The sequence below is a fragment of the Panthera onca genome, chromosome C1 (genome assembly GCF_046562875.1).
Source record: "Panthera onca isolate mPanOnc1 chromosome C1, mPanOnc1 haplotype 2, whole genome shotgun sequence".
NCBI lineage: Eukaryota > Metazoa > Chordata > Mammalia > Carnivora > Felidae > Panthera > Panthera onca.
In genome coordinates this window covers 141,010,605-141,029,390 of record NC_138346.1, presented here as the reverse complement: position 1 = coordinate 141,029,390, position 18,786 = coordinate 141,010,605, and the positions used below count along the sequence as shown (strand labels likewise).

Sequence of the window (18,786 nt, the reverse complement as noted above, 5' to 3'; positions counted from 1 at the left end):
TCAGTCATTAGGGGATGGTGTGGAGATAGATATAAATCTCAGCCTGTGTGACTCAAGCCTAAGCCTATAACCACTGCCTCAGGGTTCATCTTGTCCACCCTTTTTATCTTTACAATGAGGGAACAGGGACCCAGGTTGCTTATCACAAGTGTCACAGCCGAGACTGGAACCAAGTCCTCTCCCATTTCAGTACCCTTTGCACCTTTATTCTTGAGATCCACAATATCTTGGGATCTGTCTGAAGTCCAGTGCCCATTAGCCCGTGTTAGCTACACGTTGTAGTGACTATGTTGTTAACAGTCCTTATCGACAAAGCAGCTCCTCCTTTGACGAGGGGCTCTTGCCTGCACTGACACTGTCATCCAGGAGAGGGCAGTCTTGTGCGCATAAACACGCCTGCCCCACCCACAGGCTGTAACCACTAGTTGCTAGGCTTTCACCCTGGAGCCACAGCACCTCATTCTTCAGAAAATGTTTGCCTGAAACTGTGCTTCTTGAGTAACAGGTTTATCCCCCAGGTGGCATTTGGCAGTGTCTGGAGACATTTCGGGTTGTTGTAACTAGAGGAGGGGAGGGAGGTTGCTCCTGGCACGTAGTGGGTAGAGGCCAGGGATAATGCTAAATATCCTACAGTGCACAGGCAGCCCACCCCCTCCCCCCCCCCCAAAAAAAAGGATTATCTGGTCTGAAATGTCAGTTGGCATGTTGAGAAGTTGAGAAACCCTGCCCTAAAGGAAAATCTGTAAACAGCCTGGTATAAATGAACCAGAGGAACAAACAGAAGATGGTTTAGACAAAGATATTCAAAGACAGCAGTGACCAGAATTTCTAGATCCTGCTTCTTTGGTGACTGCCATGGATTTGAAGGCTTATGTGAACCTTGACTTACTTTAGCCACTCACTCTTGCCCCTCAGTGTGCCGAGCTGGAATATGTATGACCGTGCTCTTGATGGCACAAGGCAGCCAAGAAGAGACTGTCCCCCATTAGCCTCCCGGGCCTCTGTATTTACCTTTCATCTGTCAAAGAAAGCATCCCTCCTATTCTATGGAAATGTTCACCCCCAAACCACGGGACACGCTGTCAGCATGTTCTTGTGAAACCGCAGTCTATCCCCAGGAAATACAGTGTGCTTGTTGGCTGGCCTTGCTCACTTCTGATATTCTTTGGAGGGATTCTCCAAGTCTCCATCGACCTGACCTACCTAAGCCCGTGTGTTAGTGGTGAGGGGTTGCTTCCTTTAGCGTTGGGAATGCTTTCCTGAGGCACACTTATTTTGGAAAAGCATAAACACTTATCAGTGCTGTACCTGAAACAGAAATTGCCTCTAAGGCAGAAAGAGCCCAGCGCTCAATCAAATATTAACTTCTCTGTAAATCAAGCTGCCCCACTGTTTTTTCACAATGTGACTCTTGTTCAGCAGAACACAGAGCCTAAGGAACTAAGGCCAGCCTTCATCTGTGGAATCACATTGCGCTACAGCATGGTTATCTTCTCCCACTTCCTTTGCAGAGACCCTATTGTGAATGTCTACAGACACGTGAATTATGAACCTAAAATCGATTTATACCTAAGAAGGAAAATCTGAAACTATCTTTAAATGTTGTCCAAGTTGTTGGTTTTGCCAAAGACTGAAGTGCCTATCTCTTACTTAACGGTAGTTTATTTTAAATACATAATGGAGAGCATCTAGCAATCAAGCATAGCCACTGAGCTGGGATTTGGATTTACTAAATCCAAACTGAACTGAATTGAATTGCAGGGCTAATTCCAGGGTATAATTCAGGGGCTTCTTTAGATGAGGGCAAATAAAGCAGGGTATAGCCATGGGAATGTTGGGGTTACCATGCTGGTCTTGATTTAATACAGTATTGAGTTCCTCAAATACTATTGAGTTAATAAAATCATGACCGCTCACAAAATGAAATTTCCATGGACCAGGCCCTATCTTCAGCATTTACCATGTAATCTCATTTAAACTACCAACAGGAAGTTTAGTCTCCCAAAGGAGACTAAATAGTTTGCCCCAGTCTAACCAGGAAAGGATAAAGGCAAGATATGAACCTAGAAGTTTAACACGGAAACCCAATAGATATTTTATTATTTTTTTAATCTTTATTTATTTTTGAGAGAAAGAGACTGCGAGCGGGGGAGGAACAGAGAGAGAGGGAGACACAGAATTCGCAGCAGGCTCCAGGCTCTGAGCTGTCAACATAGAGCCTGACGCAAGACTCGAACTCATGAACTGTGAGGTCATGACCTGAGCCAAAGTCAGACACTTAACTGACTGAGCCACCCAGGCGCCCCTCCAATAGATACTATAAATGTGTTAGAAGAGTTAGTCCTTGAAATGAAACCTGAAGTGAATCCCTTGGAAAAATGAAGACCTTGTCTCTTTTAGGAACTCTATGTTTTTGGTGGAGCAGGGGTCTAGAATATAGTCCTAATGGCTTTGTATGATTTCACCAATTTAACAAGCTTTATTTGTGTCACAAAGTGGTGTGGTAGAAAAACCATGGGTTTTAGAGTCGAATGTGTCTGGGCTTATGTGCTCCTTCCACTAATCATGAGCAGTGAGACTTTCTGAAAGTTTCTTGATTCTTCCAGACCTCAGTTTTCGTATCTACAAAGTGAAATGACCATTGCGTACGGGTCAAATGTCTCACAAATCGCCCACCCCTCAGTCATTATAAATATCGTTATGAATATTATTCCTAAGTTAAAAGTGTGTTCTCATTTTTTAGTTTGTGCTGTGAAGACCTTCAATTATGGCGGATGCTTCAAACTTGACTTTGGCATCTGTGTTTCACATAACGCCAACAGCCAGCCATGAGGAAGTGTGGCCTGTTGAATCATCTTCCGTGCTTAGGAAAACATTGGTGTAAAGCATGTTTGTGTTTTAAACTTTAGGAGCTGCACAGGTTATTGAAGGTGGCCAAGTGGAATATAAGCCTATTTTAGGCATTCGGTATATGTGGTGGTACCATTTGATTGGCCTCATCTGGACTAGCGAATTCATCCTTGCATGCCAGCAAATGACTGTAGCCGGCGCACTTGTTACTTGCCATTTCAACAGGTAGGTCTAGCGTGTGGCTCCTATTGATTTGTCTATGTGCTTCATGTTGGGTGTCACAAAAGATATTTTGGAGTCTTAAAAGCAGTTGGCAGAAAACTAAGGTAAAAATTGGAGCACGATGCTCATTTGGTAGTGAAAAGAAATAGTATACCTTAAATTTGTCACATTTCCAAGCTCTCTTGCTTTGAGCTAGAAAATTCAGAAGGAAGCAAAGCAGGGGGCATAACCAAACTACTTAGAATTGAAAGACAGCTGAAAGGAAAGGTTGACTTCGGTAAATATTCATTCTCATTGTCTTTAAACTTAAAAAAAATTACCGGTCTATTTGGAACACATGTCAGTAAGTTCTGCAAGCATTATTTTATCCTATGTAAGTGAGAATGTCGTCTTGGAAAACTGTTTTAATGTTTATTTATTTTTGAGAGAAAGAGAGGGCACATGTGCAGGGCAGGGGCAAAGAGAGAGGGAGACAGAGAATCCAAAGTGGACTCTGCGCTGACAGAAGAAAGCCCAGCACGGGACTCAAACCGGGGTCAGGGGACCCCAGAAAATAATTTTTAATCCTAAGGAAATTGTATACAACTCCAAAATACAGTTCGTGTTCATATAGTTAAATACTAGTGAGTTAATGACTTCTTTGTTCACCGTGACACTTACTTAAATGTTTTCACCCCATTACCTCATCAAAATAACTGAGGACTCCCCACCCCCCCAAAAAAAACATTTTTTTTGTGTGTGACTCTCCATGGGGCAAAGATAAAACCACAGGCAAGTGGAGCAGGCCAGGACAATGACAGGGTTGGACTGAGAACAGGAAGTTTACTCCCAATAGGACTGATCCTCCTCTAATCTTTCAGGCCAAATGAGCAGATAAGCATGAGTATTCATGGGGGTAAGAAAGTCAACCAGGGATGATTCATCCCAGTGAGCAATTACCTCCCGACAGTAAGGAACCCCGTGGGTTTTAATACAAGGGTGCTGTTTGGGAGTCTTCGTCCCTACAGACTCTGTGGGACGCACACAGGGGCTGTAGCCCTTGGCCTTGAGAACCTCTGTGCCCTGGGGGGTGGGTGGCATGTGCTGCTTGCTCCTGAGTACGGGAGCAAAGATTATTTTAACCACATTGGCCAGCAGGTAACTTACATCTGTCTGATAGCAGTGATTTTGTGTTATCTTAGAAGCACAAAGCCAAATCATTTTCAATGAGGGTTTTGCTTTACACTTCCAGTGAAGCATATATCTGTCTCCTAACCCCTCCTCCTCCTCCCACCCCCCTCCCCACCAAACCCGAAAGAATGAGAGAGGAGGCACGAACACACCAGGACAGTAGGAAATGACAGAGAAAGGAAACATCAACCAAATGACGAAAGCTGGAGAGAGGATGGATGGGTAGCAACTGAGCAGACTGCATAAACCTAAAAAGGCCTGTCTCTGGGGTGAGGAGGCGAAAATAAGATACTTGAGTCACAAAAATTCCAGTCAAAAAACTGGAATTCAAGTGTGAAATGTACTTCTGACGGTTAGCTACAGGTCTTCCTAAAGAGTAGTTAGGCTCCAGGGCCCTTCCCCCAAACCAGCAGAAGACAGGAGCTTTGTTCTCCGGAGAGGTAAAGCAGAAAGGGTCTGGACTTGGGGTATCTGGCACAGCTGAGGTTGGGGGCGAGGCTGTGTACTGAAAGAAGGGGGGATAAGTGGAAGGGGGGTCCTGGTGAAGAATAGTGAGGACCCCCTCCCCCCCACTGCCACCACCAACACGCATTCCATGGCTCAGCTCCTAGGATGTTGAGAGCAGGTTGATATCCTGCCCCCACCTCCACCCCCACCCCCACAAGAGATTAGAGGATTCTTTGGAGAAATTACCAACCCAAAGTAAGGACCTACAGATAACCTGGTTGGGGCAGGGGGAGGAGTCCCTCAGTGAAATGATTCCCTGACTGAACCAGACAGTGAAACTCACCAGGCAACTGTCACCCCTCATACAGAGCTTCCAATTCTGTCTTTAGGGCCTCAGTCTTAAATATGGATTGGTAGCCAGTGATTATTAAACATTCACAGAAAGCCTCTAGTGAACGAAAAAGTTTGAAATGAACCAAACAAACAGAGGGAATTAGGGAAAATGGAGACAGAGCAGGCAGCAGAAAAAAAAAACTGCAAAAAAAAAAAAAAAAAAAAGAACTATAATATTCTCAGAACAAAGAAATACTGCATCCATAAAATAAGTACCCAAAAAAGGAATAAAATACCTCTTAGTAATTAAAAATATGATTGCAAAAGTGAAATTTTTCTATTCAAGGATTAAAATATAAAATTAAATAATTTTTCCAGAAGGTACAGCAAAAGGACAAAGCAAATGGAAAATAAAGGAAAATAAATAAAGTTAGAGGAAACATTTTGGAGACCCAATATCTGACTAATAAGAGTTCCAGAAATAGAGAACAAAGGAAAAAGAAGGGAGGAAATTATCAAAGAAAATTTCCCAGAGCTGGAGGACATGAGTAAAGGGGAAGATCCCAGAAGTTTCTAAAGGGAAGACTAGATCACAGGCAAAGGATCAAGAACTAGAATGGGGTCTGATGTTCAACAGTAACTCTGACCCAGGAATACAATGGAGCAAACAAGGAGAGATTATTTCCCAATCTAGAATTCTATGCCTATTCATACTGTCAGTCAAGGGTAAAAGAGAATAAAGTCATGTTCAGGACTGCAACATCCCAAAAGACTTCACTCCCCATATCCTTTTTTAGAAAGGGTGTTCTGCTCTGAAATGGACAAGTAAACCAGAGATGAAAACATGAGTTTCAGGAAATGGGCTCCAACACCATAAAAAAAGAACAGGGAAATCCCAGAAGGGTAGCTATGTAGCAGGTATAAAAAACATCTATGGGGTGACTGGGTAGCTCAGTCAGTTAAGCATCTGACTGGATTTTGGCTCAGGTCATGATCTCATCGTTATGAGATCGAGCCCTGCATCAGGCTCTGCACTGGGTGGAGAGCATGCTTGAGATTCTCTGTCTCTTTCTTCCCCTCCCTTGCTTGCTTGCCCAGGAGCACTCCCTCAAAAACAAACAAACAAACAAACAAACAAACAAAAAAACCTAGTCCAAGGAGAAGCAGGAGAGCAGTGGACTCCAGGAGGCATGTCTCCAAGGAGGAAAAAAAGGGAAAAAAGAAACTAAGAGAATACCAGATGTATTCGAACATGCAGAGGAAAGATTTACACTTTGGTGAAGCGTTCAGTAAAGCCAATGGGAAACCAGACAAAATAAAAAATGTGAAACAATTATTAACTTCAGGAAAACCCAAAAGTTGCATAGGAAAGGAATTATAATCAGAATACAGTACTTGGTTTATAAGTCAATAAAGATAAATATATAATTTTTTTAAAGAATATACTACTTAGATCAGTTGTGAATGTTACTTATATATGGATAATGTAAACACTAAATATTAACTAAAACATACTCAATGGTAAAAGATTGAAAGTTTTTTCTCTAAGATCATGAACAAAAGTGCCCAGTCTCACCACTCCTATTCAACATAGTACTGGAAGTCCTTGCCAGAGCAACAAAAAGAAATAAAAGATATCTAAATCAGAGAAAGAGGTAAAATTGTCTTTGTTTGCAGATGATATGGTCTTATATGGAGAAAAATTCTAAAAACTTCACTAAAAAACTGTTAGAAGTAATGATTGGATTCCGGAAAATTGCAAGATACAAAATCAACATTGCAGAAAACAGTTGTGTTTTAGTATTCTAACAACATATTGGAAAAACAAAACAATCTCATTCACAATAGCATTAAGAACAATAAGATACTTAGGAATAAGTTTATCAAGGAAGTAAACAATCTGTATCCTGAAAACCGTAAGATTTTGATGAAGGAAATTGAAGAATACACAAATAGACATTTCATGTTAAAATGTTCATACTGTCCAAAGCCATATATAGATTCAATGCATTTCCTATCAAAACTCCAATGTCATTTTTCACAGGAAAAAGAAAGCAATTCTAAAACGTGTGTGGTATTAAAAGATCCTGAATAGCCAAAGCAGTCATGAGAAAGAAGAACAAACCTGGAGGCATCACACTTCTTGATTTCAAATTACGCTTCAAAGCTATAGTAATCAAAACAGTGTGGCACTGGCATGAAAATGACACGTAGATCAGTGGAACAGAATCAAGAGCCCAGAAAGGGAAAAGGATAGTCTCTTTAATAGGTGTTGGGAAAACTAGTAACTATAGACGAATGAAATTACACCCCTATCTTATATCACAAAAAATTAATTTGAAATGGTTTAAAGACTTAAACATAGGAACTGAAACCATAAACCTCCTAAAGAAAACATAGGGACAAAGCTCCTTGACATTGGCCTTAGCAATGTTTTTTTGAATATGACACAAAAGCATAGCAACAAAAGTAAAAACTGCAAAAAAAAAAAAAAAGTGAGACTACATCAAACTAAAAAACTCTGCACAGTGAAAAAAAAATAAAATGAAAAGGGAAAAAACATTTGCACATCAAATATTTCATGAGAAGTTACTATCCAAAATATATGAAGAACTCATATAATTCAATAATAACAACAACAAAATCCTATTAAAAACTGAACAAATGAACTGAATAGATATCTTTCCAAAGAAGACATATAAATGACAAACAAGTACATGAAAAGGTGTTCAGCATCACTAATCATCAGGGAAATGCAAATCCAAACCACAGGGAGATATCACCTCACACCTGTTAGAATGGCTGTCATCAAAAGGATAAGAGATAAGAGTGTTGGCAAGGATGTGGAGAAAGGGAGCCCTTGTGCACTGTTGGTGCGAATGTAAATTGGTACAGCCACTATGGAAAAACCAGTATGGAGTTTCCTCAGAAATTAAAAATAGAACTACCATATGATCCTGCAATCCCACTTCTGGGTATATATCCAAAGGAAATGAAAATAGGATCTCAAAGAGATATTTGCACTCCCATGTTTATTGCAGTTTTATTCACAATGCCAAGCTATGGAAACAACCCAAATGTTAATCAACAGATGAATGGATAAAGATGTGGTGTATACACACAATGGAATTTTATTCAGTCATGAGAAAGAAGAGAATCTTGCCATTTGTGAAAATATTGGCTCTTGAGGGCATCATGCTAATAAGTGAAATAAGTCAGAGAAAGACAAATACTATATGATCTCGTTTATATGCAGAATCTTAAAAAGCGAAACGTAGAAACAAAAAAACAGAGTGGTGACTAACAGGTGTTGGTACAGCTGGGGGAAATGGGCAGATGTTGATAAAAGGGCATAAACTTCAAGTTAGGATGAATAAGTTCTAGGGATCTAATGTCCAGCGTGGTGATAATAGTTAATAAGACTGTATCATATACTTGAAAATTGCTAAGAGGAGCGCCTGGGTGGCTCAGTCAGTTAAGTGTCAGACTTTGGCTCAGGGCATGATCTCACCACTTGTGAGTTCGAGCCCTGCATCAGGCTCTGTGCTGATAGCGCAGAGAAAATTGCTAAGAGAGTAGAACTTAAATGTTTTTACCACAATAAAGAATGTAATTATACGACATAATGGGGGTGTTAGCTACTGCTGTGTTGGTACTCATGTTGCTGTGTGTAAGTATGAGGTCAAACACCGCACACCTTAAATTTGCACAATGTCATCTGTCAATTATATCTCAATAAAGCTGGGGAAAAAACCCTAAAAACTTCAATATAATTATATTGAGAAAGGGCGAATGGGAAGATGTTTAGGTTGTATAAGAGAAACAATCAACAAACATCTTTCAAAGTGAGAAGTCAGTAGACAATATAAGAAGCTGAAAAAATAAGACCTGGCAGGAAGAACGTAATTGAGAAGCATAAGGGGAGAGTTTCAGAAGAAATAGCTGGGATATTACCTCTGGGGAAGAAAACTAGCAGTGGGGAAAGCAAATTGCTATCTTTCCTGGTTAGCTTCATGCTATTTGACTTAAGATAGTTCACGTATTACTCTGGGGCACCTGGGTGGCTCTGTCAGTTAAGTGTCTGACTCTTGATTTTGGCTCACGTCACGATCTCACAGTCATGAGGTTGAGCCCCATGTCTGCTGGAGAGCCTGCTTAAGATTCTCTCTCTCCCTCTGCCCTTCCCCTGCACATGCTCGCTCTCTCGTTCTCCCCCCAAAAAATATTTGATATATTACTTTGATAAAAATAAAATGCATGATGACTGATTTAAGCACTGTTTCTTTATTAAAGAGTTCCACTGTCTTTTTTGCTTTGTGTCTAATTTTGAAATAAGGTTTTTCTTTATCTCAGGGTTCCCAATATCTCATTTTAGCCTGCACTCAGGGTAAGGAGTAAATATAGCCAGAATGCAATCAGCTCTGTCATTCATTTAAGCAGTAAGACAGCTGACGAGTTCATACAAGCACCATCAAGTATCAGGATATGGCAACCTGTAAAATTTCTCTTTTACAACCATTTGCTTGAAGAGGGGTCAAGGGAGAGCCATAAAGATGTGGCTGGGGATGTGATAGAAGGAACTAGGACCGTGCAATTTGGAGAAGGGACGCTTGAGGCATGACGTCATCATCACTTTCAAATACACAAAAGATGGTTTCCAGCTGCTCTCGATTCACTGAGAAGGAAGTGAGGGAAATGGGCTAACAGATGAGCCTGTAGAATTTAGCTAGGAGACAGATTTCCTAATCCTAACAGGAGTTGATGAGGACAGCTACAGAATCCTGTTCTTCATAATAAAGACAATTTCCTTTTTCCGTAGAATTGGAAACATGAGCCTTGCAGGGATCTTGCTGCAAGAAACATCAGGAAAAGAGGGTCTCTTCAGGGACCACACTGTGCTCCTTTGCTTGGGACCCATTTACATTGGAGGCCATCCCTCCCATTCATGTCCGTCCTTGTCCAGGAGCCTTGGCACAAAATTCATTTCCCATCCTATTGAAGAGTTCGCACCACGAGGCTGCATCTAAGTAGAGCTCAGACTTGCCTCTAGCGCCCTGAAGTTGCTTCAAGGCCAAGTGGCTTGGCCTTCTGCTCTGTTGTCCGCAGGACTGGTAGTTGCAGTACAGTGCTTGTGTATCATGACCCGAAGCTGCTACAGGACTTGGGTGGATGGGACCATTAGCCCTCTGCCCAGCGACTTGAGTTGCTGCTGTGTGCTGGGGCACTGGCTCCCTTGCATGGGGCCGGGCACCTTTCGCACTCAGGACAGCCACAAGTTTAAAAGAAGGGAGAAGCAGCACATCCTGGAGTCCCCTACTCTCTCCTGCTACCCAGGTCTTTCTCATGCCACGCCCCCAGAATTGGGGTGGCGGGGGCTCCACATGGAGCAGGCTCTAAAGACAGAAGGTAGGCCTGACAGGAGGCCCCAGCTTCCTCGTGGCTCGCCGCTGGGTGGCCCAATACGCCCAGCACTGCATTGCCACCATTGCCATTCCACAAGCCAGTGCTCCAAATACAATGAAATTCAGAGATAAGTATTATTGTAAGTCCCACCAGATACACTCTGTTACTCCTCCTGGGGACAGGCTTTGCTGGTTGTAAAGGAGACAGAGACAAAGGCCCCAGGCAGAAATACAGCAGGGAGAGATAACAGGGTGATGTTACCTTTGAACATGGAGAAAGGTCTAAGAAGAGAATGTGGGAGCCTCAAAGACATTCCACTCATTTAACCCTTTTCTGTAGGGTCGTTTCTAATTTGGGGGTGGGGGGGTGGGGGCAGGTCTTGAATGACTCCTGGCTCCACGAGCCGGCCTAAGTGTAAAGGGCCGCCTTTTAAAGTTGTCTCTCTCATCACATGATAACCCAGCTTCTGGAACTTCTGCATCTTCTTCCAACCAAGCCCCGGAGATCCTGGCATGATAGCCAGGATGTGTCATGGACCACAGCAGTCACTCCACCTGAAATGGTTAATCTCGTCCCCACTAAACCTTCTCAGCAAGATGATGCTCAACCCCAGACTTCAAAACCTGGGGGACCAGACTCCAAAGCCTCCATTCACAGTGGCCTACGCATCATTTGTTTCCCCACCAGATGGAAAGCAGGTGTTGTCCTCTTGTCCCTGCACCCTCTCTCGAGCACGATAACGAGTTCTGAGGCACATAAATCTCCTAAATGGAAAAGTAAACATTCTTCCTTAAAAAAAAAAAAAAAAAGCTGAGGAAAGGGAAAAAATGTGTCAGATTTTCCTGGCCTGTATTAGTCTCCTAGTTTATCAGATCAAAATGAATTCGTATCAGCAATAGCTTCCTTGGTATTTCCTATTTTCAGTAATATTGAATTGAAACACACATCACCCTTTTTGTGGGATGATTGGATTACAGTTCCTCCGCTCCCAGTATTACTTTTCACGTTCTCTTTTCCTTCCTGGATGATTTCAGTAACAGCAAAATACAGTCATTGCCAACACTTGAGACATTTCTGGCCGTATTCCTTTTCTCCCTCAAAACCTAGGCTGTTGTCAAAACCTTAATTCATCGTGACTTATTAGCAACCGGAGCAAGTTGTAGAATAATCCATTATGAAGAAACCAAGCTTCACTTGGAATCCGCGAGGTGGCTTCTCGGAAAGAGCCTCATTTTCTAGAACTGGCACCAGCGGGAATTCAGAGGGTCAGGGGAGGGGTTGCACCAGCCCTCCCTCCTTTGTTTTATCTTTCAGGTTTGGGGTAGAGTGAAGGCTGTGCCCGTTCTGTTCATTTTCAGTTTTTTCTCCCCCCCGCCCCCGCCCATGCCTGTGAAACTGACTTTTGCATTCTTGTTTGCTGTGTCATGACAAGTTCCACAAATGATTCACACTGAAGTGACCTTTAAAGAGCAGAGCAGAAATCAGCTGGATTTTAGGAGCCTAGAGCTGTGCAGAAGCCAGAATTTTCTATCCCTTAACATTAAGCTGGAGCTCACTGGTATCTCTGTGGCTGCCTTTCCTGGTCATGTGATTCTGGTGGTGATTTTAATCACTAAGCTAATGCTGCCAGTATTTACACATGTAATTGAAACCTTGGAAATTATTATATCATCAAGCTTCTGAAAATGAGATTTATAGGGCGACTTAAAGAATTGGTGGAGGGGGAGGTGTTGTAAAGAGGGAAACGTTTATTTTAACTCATCAGTACTTTTTTTTTTTTTTTTTTAATTTTCTGTTCTGTTTGTTTGTAGCATTGAGTGCCATGAAAAGGAGTCAGTCCAAGAAAGAATTTAACCTTAGCTACCAAGGAGTATAAAAGTTTTGCCAAATGCTTATTGCATTACTGCTTTATAAATGTTAGTACCACTGATGATTTGAACCAGAGAGAAGTTTTAAATGGTGTTTTTTAAATGTCGCCTTTTTTCCCCTTGTTCCCAGAAATAAAAATGACCCTCCTGATCGCCCAATCCTTTGGTCTCTCTCCATTCTTTTCTGCTACCATCAAGGAACAGCCATAAAAGGGTCATTTTTAATCACTGTGGCAAGGATTCCAAGAACCATTCTCAAGTACATTTACAACACTCTGAAAGACAAGGTAAGGCAGCTCAGTCATGCATATTGCACGGGGTGTTTGACTTGCAGAAAAGTTAGTCACTGGAAAATTACAGCAGGTCCCTGGACAGGAATGTGAACCTGTGACAGTGGCCATTCAGCAGGCTCCAGTGTTCTTGAGCTCCCATCCCTTACCCGGCCCCTAGCAACCTTTTGGTCCCCAGCCTCTGTTTTGTTTATGGTTTTGTTTGTTGGGGTTTTTTTGCCAACAAACTGGCAGAGGTGGGGTGGGGAGGGAGTCCTGCCTTAGCTGGTTTTCCTTCTCACATAAATGCTGAACAAATGGGAGGAATTTTCAGATGAAATTCACACACTTTTTTGTGGGCATGCTTTTTGTTTAAATATTAAATATTTGTATATATATTAGTATATATATATGAAATATATTAAATATATATTAAATATATTATTTAAACATGTTTAAATATATTAACTATTAAACATACTAAATATACTATTTGAATATATTTAAATATATTAAATATTAAATATCATGCTTTTTGTTTGAATAAGAAAAAATACTACAAGATAGGAATAACATTTGTTTCTGTTTTAATGCTAAAATATTCCTTACTCCTTTGTTTTTTAGAGGTGCCATGGGAAGTGACCTGTGTGTTTGAGGGACAGAGGGAGCTTTAATGAGTGAGTGAGTGTAAGAGAGAATGTGTGTGTGTGTGTGTGAGAGAGTTGTGAGAGAATGTGTGAGAGAGCATGTGTGAGTGTGTCAGAGTGTGTAAGAGAGTTGTGAAAGAATATAAGAGAGAGGATATGTGTGTGAGAGAGTCTGTGTGTGAGAGAACACATGTGTGAGAATATGTGTGAGAGAATGTGTGTGGGAAAGAGTTGTGAGAAAATGTGTGTAAGAGTGTGTGAGAGTGCTTAAGAGAGTGTGTGAGAGAGCTGTGTGAGTGTGTCAGAGTGTGTGTGTGAGAGAGTTGTGAGAGAATGTGTGTTAAGAGTGTGTGAGAGAGCTGTGTGTGGGAGAGAGAGAGGGAGAGAGAGAGAAAACGTCCTAAAGAATGAGAAATGGACAAGTTGACCTAAATCTCAGCTCAAAAGACCGAAAACTGTAGGGCTTTTGTGCCTGGGGGTTTTTCTCCTCCCTGGTTTGTATTTCCATGCACATTTGGTTATGAATGCCAGTGGCAACCAGAACACCAGGAAAACAGCTGTTCTCATGGTATTTCTGGCCAAACAAGAGAGGGTTGGACTTTTCCCAACTTTTCTGTTCTCACACAATGTTAATCTCTCCCCATCCCCACCTCCGTGCTTGTGACTTGGTCAGAGTTTCACAAGTTTACCTAATTCTAACCTTTTGGGTATAACTATGTTCCTTGGTAAATTAGGGAGATTTTTTATTATATTTTAAATTGTTTGATATTTTTAAGTCCCTAATCAAGACTTAAGATTAGCTTATCAATAAGGAATAATTGGTTGAATTTCACATAAAATTATCTAGCTTCCTCATCATGAAGTGCACGTTAAGAAGCTGCCCTGATCATAGAGTATTTTCTTGTATTTCTATTGAAAGATTACATTGTAGATACTACTTATGTACCCAAATTAAAAAAGAATCAAGTCTGGGGTGCCTGGGTGGCTCAGTCGGTTGACTACCCGACTCTTGATTTTGGCTCAGGTCATGATCTCATGGTTAGTGGGTTGGAACCCCCGGTTGGGCTCTGTGCTGACAGCTCAGAGCCTGCTTGGGATTATCTTTCCCCCTCTCTCTCTGCCCCTGCCCCCCCCCCACCTCAAAAATAAATAAACTTTAAAAAATAGAAAATAAGTGTAACTTTTTGGGAATCCTATAGTGAGGTTTTCAGGGCTAAATTTCAAGTGATAAAAATATATATGCGTTTTGGTCACTTGAAGAGGCATTCCAATTGCAAGCCAAATCTAACTACTCTGGTTCCTGCATTTTCCAATTGATCCCTCAATCTCAAGAAGGATTTTTTTGAAGAACAAAATAGTTTTTTTTAATTTTAAACATATTTATTGTATGCATCAGCAATAGATAATCACAAATTATTGAGCAGTAGGGGACCTTACCATCCTTCCTAGAGCTAGACACCTTAAACTCTGGGGCAGCAGCCTTCCCTAAATGTAAAAGAGAAGTCAGTGAATTGGCCACTTTGGCAAAGGTCTGAAGATTATTTATCACTCCTGAGATCCCAAAAGGATCAATGGGCCAAACTCCCCTCAAGTGATGTCACTACTGTAGAAATGTGTCCTGTCTTAGGTTAAAAAGATACACTTTTCCTCAGCAGTACAGCTCCGTACTGTGTCTACAATTTAAACACTTCACACAGCCACTGTGTGATCTTCCCTACGTGAAATGGCTCATTCACAACCACAGCCAGGCTGAAAAATATCCAGATAAAGTTTCATCCAATTGAATTAACACTGGGACAAGAAAATGTCCATATAAGGTTGAGTGACTCCTGGGGTCCTCAGAGAGCACTATTTCAGGATTGTTTACAGGGATTTTTTTTTTTAATCTGGGAAGTGGGTGGGACACATTGAATTACCCCTCCTCCATGAGTTTTATTAAATTATTCACTCTTGAGTTATACACATGTCCAAATTATATTTCAGAGGACTAATTTGTGCCTTGAAATTTAGCCCTGAAAGTCTCAGTATAGGATTTTTTTTTTTTTTTGCAGAAAAACTTGATTCTTTTTCTTTCTTTTTTTTTTTTTTTTAATGGGCACATAACTAGTATTTACAATGCATGGTTTTATTGTCTTTGGACATGAATTTTTCGTGAATACAAACTGGTTTGAAAAAGCAAAGTTTAATTGATGGCACTCGGGAAGACGCAAAGAGATTTTTTTGTTTCTTACTAGAACCAGAAGGCTTAGTTTACCTTTGCTAGTAAATATAAACTAACCCATATCCATTTTTGCTGAGGTCAACAGCAATCACAACAAGGTAAGCCCACAGGAGAGACACTTCATTCATCAGTGATAATAATGGTAATAATTAGTAGCATATGTAGAATAGAAGGACTTCTCCCACACTGAGAGAAAATTGCTACCGTGCTTCCCCAGGTGCATAAATCTCAAATAGAAACATACTGTGTGTCTGCAGAAACTGCCTGCTTGCTTCTTTCCTGTGTTTCTGACTCTGTTCATTTGGTTTTGATCCCGGTCCCACCAGCATAATGCATGGTCGACGTACATGTTCAGATGCTGCTTCTGCTGTTTCTGGTGTCTTGACAAATGCCTATGTCATCTCAACCAGGTACGCACCCTACCACATATCCCGGGGACACACAGAGGAGCCCTCGAGTGGACTCCATCTCTTAGGTCAGGGGTTAGCAAATTTTTCTGTAAAAGGCCAGACTGTATAAATATTTTAGGCTTTCGGGCCATTCGGTCTTGGTTGCCACTACTCAATTCTGCCGTGGTAGTAGGAAGGCAGCCATAGACAATATGCAAATGAATGGGTATGACTGCGTTCCAAAAAACTTTATTCATGGACACTGAAATGTGAATTTCATGTAATTTTCACATGTCAAGAAATGTTATTCTTCTTTTGATTTTTTTTTCAACAGTTTTGAAAATATGAAAGTTATTCTTGAAAGCAGGCTGTCTGATGGATCTGGTTCCTGGGCTGTAGATTATAGATCGTTACCTTAGAATCTTAGGTCATTAAAGCCATTCTTCACGTTCTGAAAGAGATGTGTTTCTCTTCTCAGAAATAAAAAGGGGAGGAGCCTTTAGAAATTCCAGCATAATGAGTATGTGTCAACTGAGAGCTAATTTTCAATGTCTTCTTCAAGAACTATAATTTTCCTAAAATAGGAAAAGAATTGCCTCTCTGATTTTTATATATTTCACCAGCTTTTCCCTTTTAAGCTATAAATATTCCTTTAAAAATCAGAAAAGTTGTATACTGCAATTGTTTGAATTTCAATTTTTTTTCTCGAGTCTTTCAAATTGATGGAAATTTAAATATATGTTATGTTTTTCTGTAGATAATTTAGGAAATTAATAGCCCTTAGATTTACACAAAGCAGTATTTTTCTAAGTCAGCAGACTGTTTTATAATTTAAAAGTCCACAGAAATCTCACTTAGCAAAGTATTCCTTAATACTGCCCCTCTTCCCAATAAATATAACAGCAGAACTAAAGGGACTAATTAATTAGACCATCCATGTTTAATGTCTTATTACAAGTGGTATTGAGAATACCTTTCATTGTTCAGAGGAAAGTGTAGTCTTCTTATAGTAAAGCTCTATTTTTAAGGCTCTTAAGAATCTTAGAGTTCATCTTAGATTGTATTTAATTTTCATTTGGTTTGCTTTCAGCCAGCATGTATAAAACACAGTAAAATATGAAACAGCACCTTTCAGAATGGTGGGTTGTATAGCAAGTGAAACCAAATCCTGTGAATGTCTTGTCATGGATGTAATATTCCAGCCTCCCTCTTCCTAGAACTGTGTGCACATATCCCGACACCGACTTACTCTGCAAAGATTTTGAGATGCGTTATAAAAATATACCAATTGTAATAAAATATATATACATGAAAATCCAGGCTAAGAAACATATAAACCAGAAAGACAAAAGCAATGGGACCATTGATATGCAGATATCTATGTTGTCCACATGGTCTTACAAGGCCTCTCACTGTATATGTAAATTCATGTTCTTTCCCTGTCCCTCCTTCACTCATGGAAGCCTAGGGGCTCCTTGTGGATGCTGTAGGAACCAGCACTTCGGGAGAGGAGGGCAAGGGCTCAGGAGGAAGAAAGGTGGGCTCGGTCCCATACCTGCACTACCTTACCCTGCCTTCCAAACAGAACTTATCTGAGCCAGGAGTGGGATTCCGCTGAAGGTTTCATTTGAGGACAGGGCTCTACTGCTAAGATACATTTGTGAACCACTGTCCTGTATTATGTTTATGTTTATTTCCTCTGCCTTGTTATCCTAAGGGACCTATGTTCTGCATTCTGAAATTTCACCACCTCATATTAACCCGATACCCTTTCCCTTGGGAGTTCAAAATGTTCCCAAGATCATAAGTAGCACCGGTGTTAGCCACACTATAGTTACCATTATGAAGGTGAGGGACCCTGTAACAGATGTACAATGACAGTGATTGTCTGAGTCACGAAAAAGCTCAACTAGCCTTGATCCCGTTCTTGGTGAATCAGTGTTGCAAACAAGGATAGATCCTTCAGATTCTGATCACGGTGCTGGTGCAGTAGGCCTTGGCCTAAACCAGCTGTCAGAACATCGTTCACTTGGGGTGGCTCCTACGGGACCAGGCAGGTCCAGCTAACACAGTCATTGCTGGGAGGCCTGAGATTTAGGAGATGGAGAAAAAGGAGGCAGCATGGAGAAGGAAGAGGAAGAATTGATGTGAATACTGATAGAGAGGGAACCTATCAAACCTCTGGTCTGAATCAACTACCGAGGGGTGCCTGGGTGGCTCACTTGGTTAAGCATCCGACTCTTGATTTTGGCTCAAGTCATGATCTCATGGTTCATGAGACTGAGCCCTGACTCAGGCTCTGCATTGACAGGGCAGAGCCTGCTTGGGATTCTCTCTCTTTGTCTCTCTCTGCCCCTCCTCCACTTTCTCTCTCTCTCTTTCTTTCTTTCTCTGCCTCTCCCCTACTCTCTCACTCTTGAAATAGATAAACTTTTAAAAAAATAAATCAACAACTAGAAAGCAGAGTAAAATAAAGATTTTAAGAATAAAGATAGTTACTGTACAATGGTGGTCAGAGTTGTTGTGATCTCCTTAGGCAGGAGACGAAGGAAAGGGAGGCTAAAGTGAGAAAGAATTTAGATTTGCCTTTTGAAAAATATCCTGGCACTGTCATGAGCTACCAGAATATTTCTCTGGAGAGCTGAGACCTATTTTATTTGCCTTGTTTTGTGCAGTCAGAGCTGGGAAATGCTAAAAGAGAATGAGCCCCATTTGTTTGCATCAGAACCCAGATACTCTTCTTTACTTAACATCAAGGAGCTGGTTGTGTTCCACCACTGCTGCTCAGAAGCCCAATCCATTTTCACCAGCCCCGGGAGGGTGGCAGGTGGTAGTTGCTGCATTTTATAGACACCCAGCCTGTGGCTGGGCGGTAATTCACTTGCACACTGGGAGATGAAACCCCACATCTCATCGTTTCTCATTACTTGTCTCTCTGTGTCGTAAATGCCAAATATGTGCATACCT

The 18,786-nt window shown here is 41.2% G+C and overlaps 1 protein-coding gene across 15 annotated transcripts in view; it reads left to right on the top strand.

Moving 5' to 3' along the window:
• SLC44A3 (solute carrier family 44 member 3) overlaps positions 1-18,786 on the top strand; it is a 331,946-nt gene that overhangs the window by 272,497 nt on the left and 40,663 nt on the right. For all 15 annotated transcript variants that reach the window (XM_078451634.2, XM_078451631.2, XM_078451632.2 and 12 more), the window contains 3 exons: positions 2,910-3,075; positions 12,424-12,580; positions 15,757-15,840. In XM_078451634.2, the coding sequence (XP_078307760.2) occupies positions 2,910-3,075; positions 12,424-12,580; positions 15,757-15,840 (407 nt within the window). The remainder of the gene's footprint in view (positions 1-2,909; positions 3,076-12,423; positions 12,581-15,756; positions 15,841-18,786) is intronic.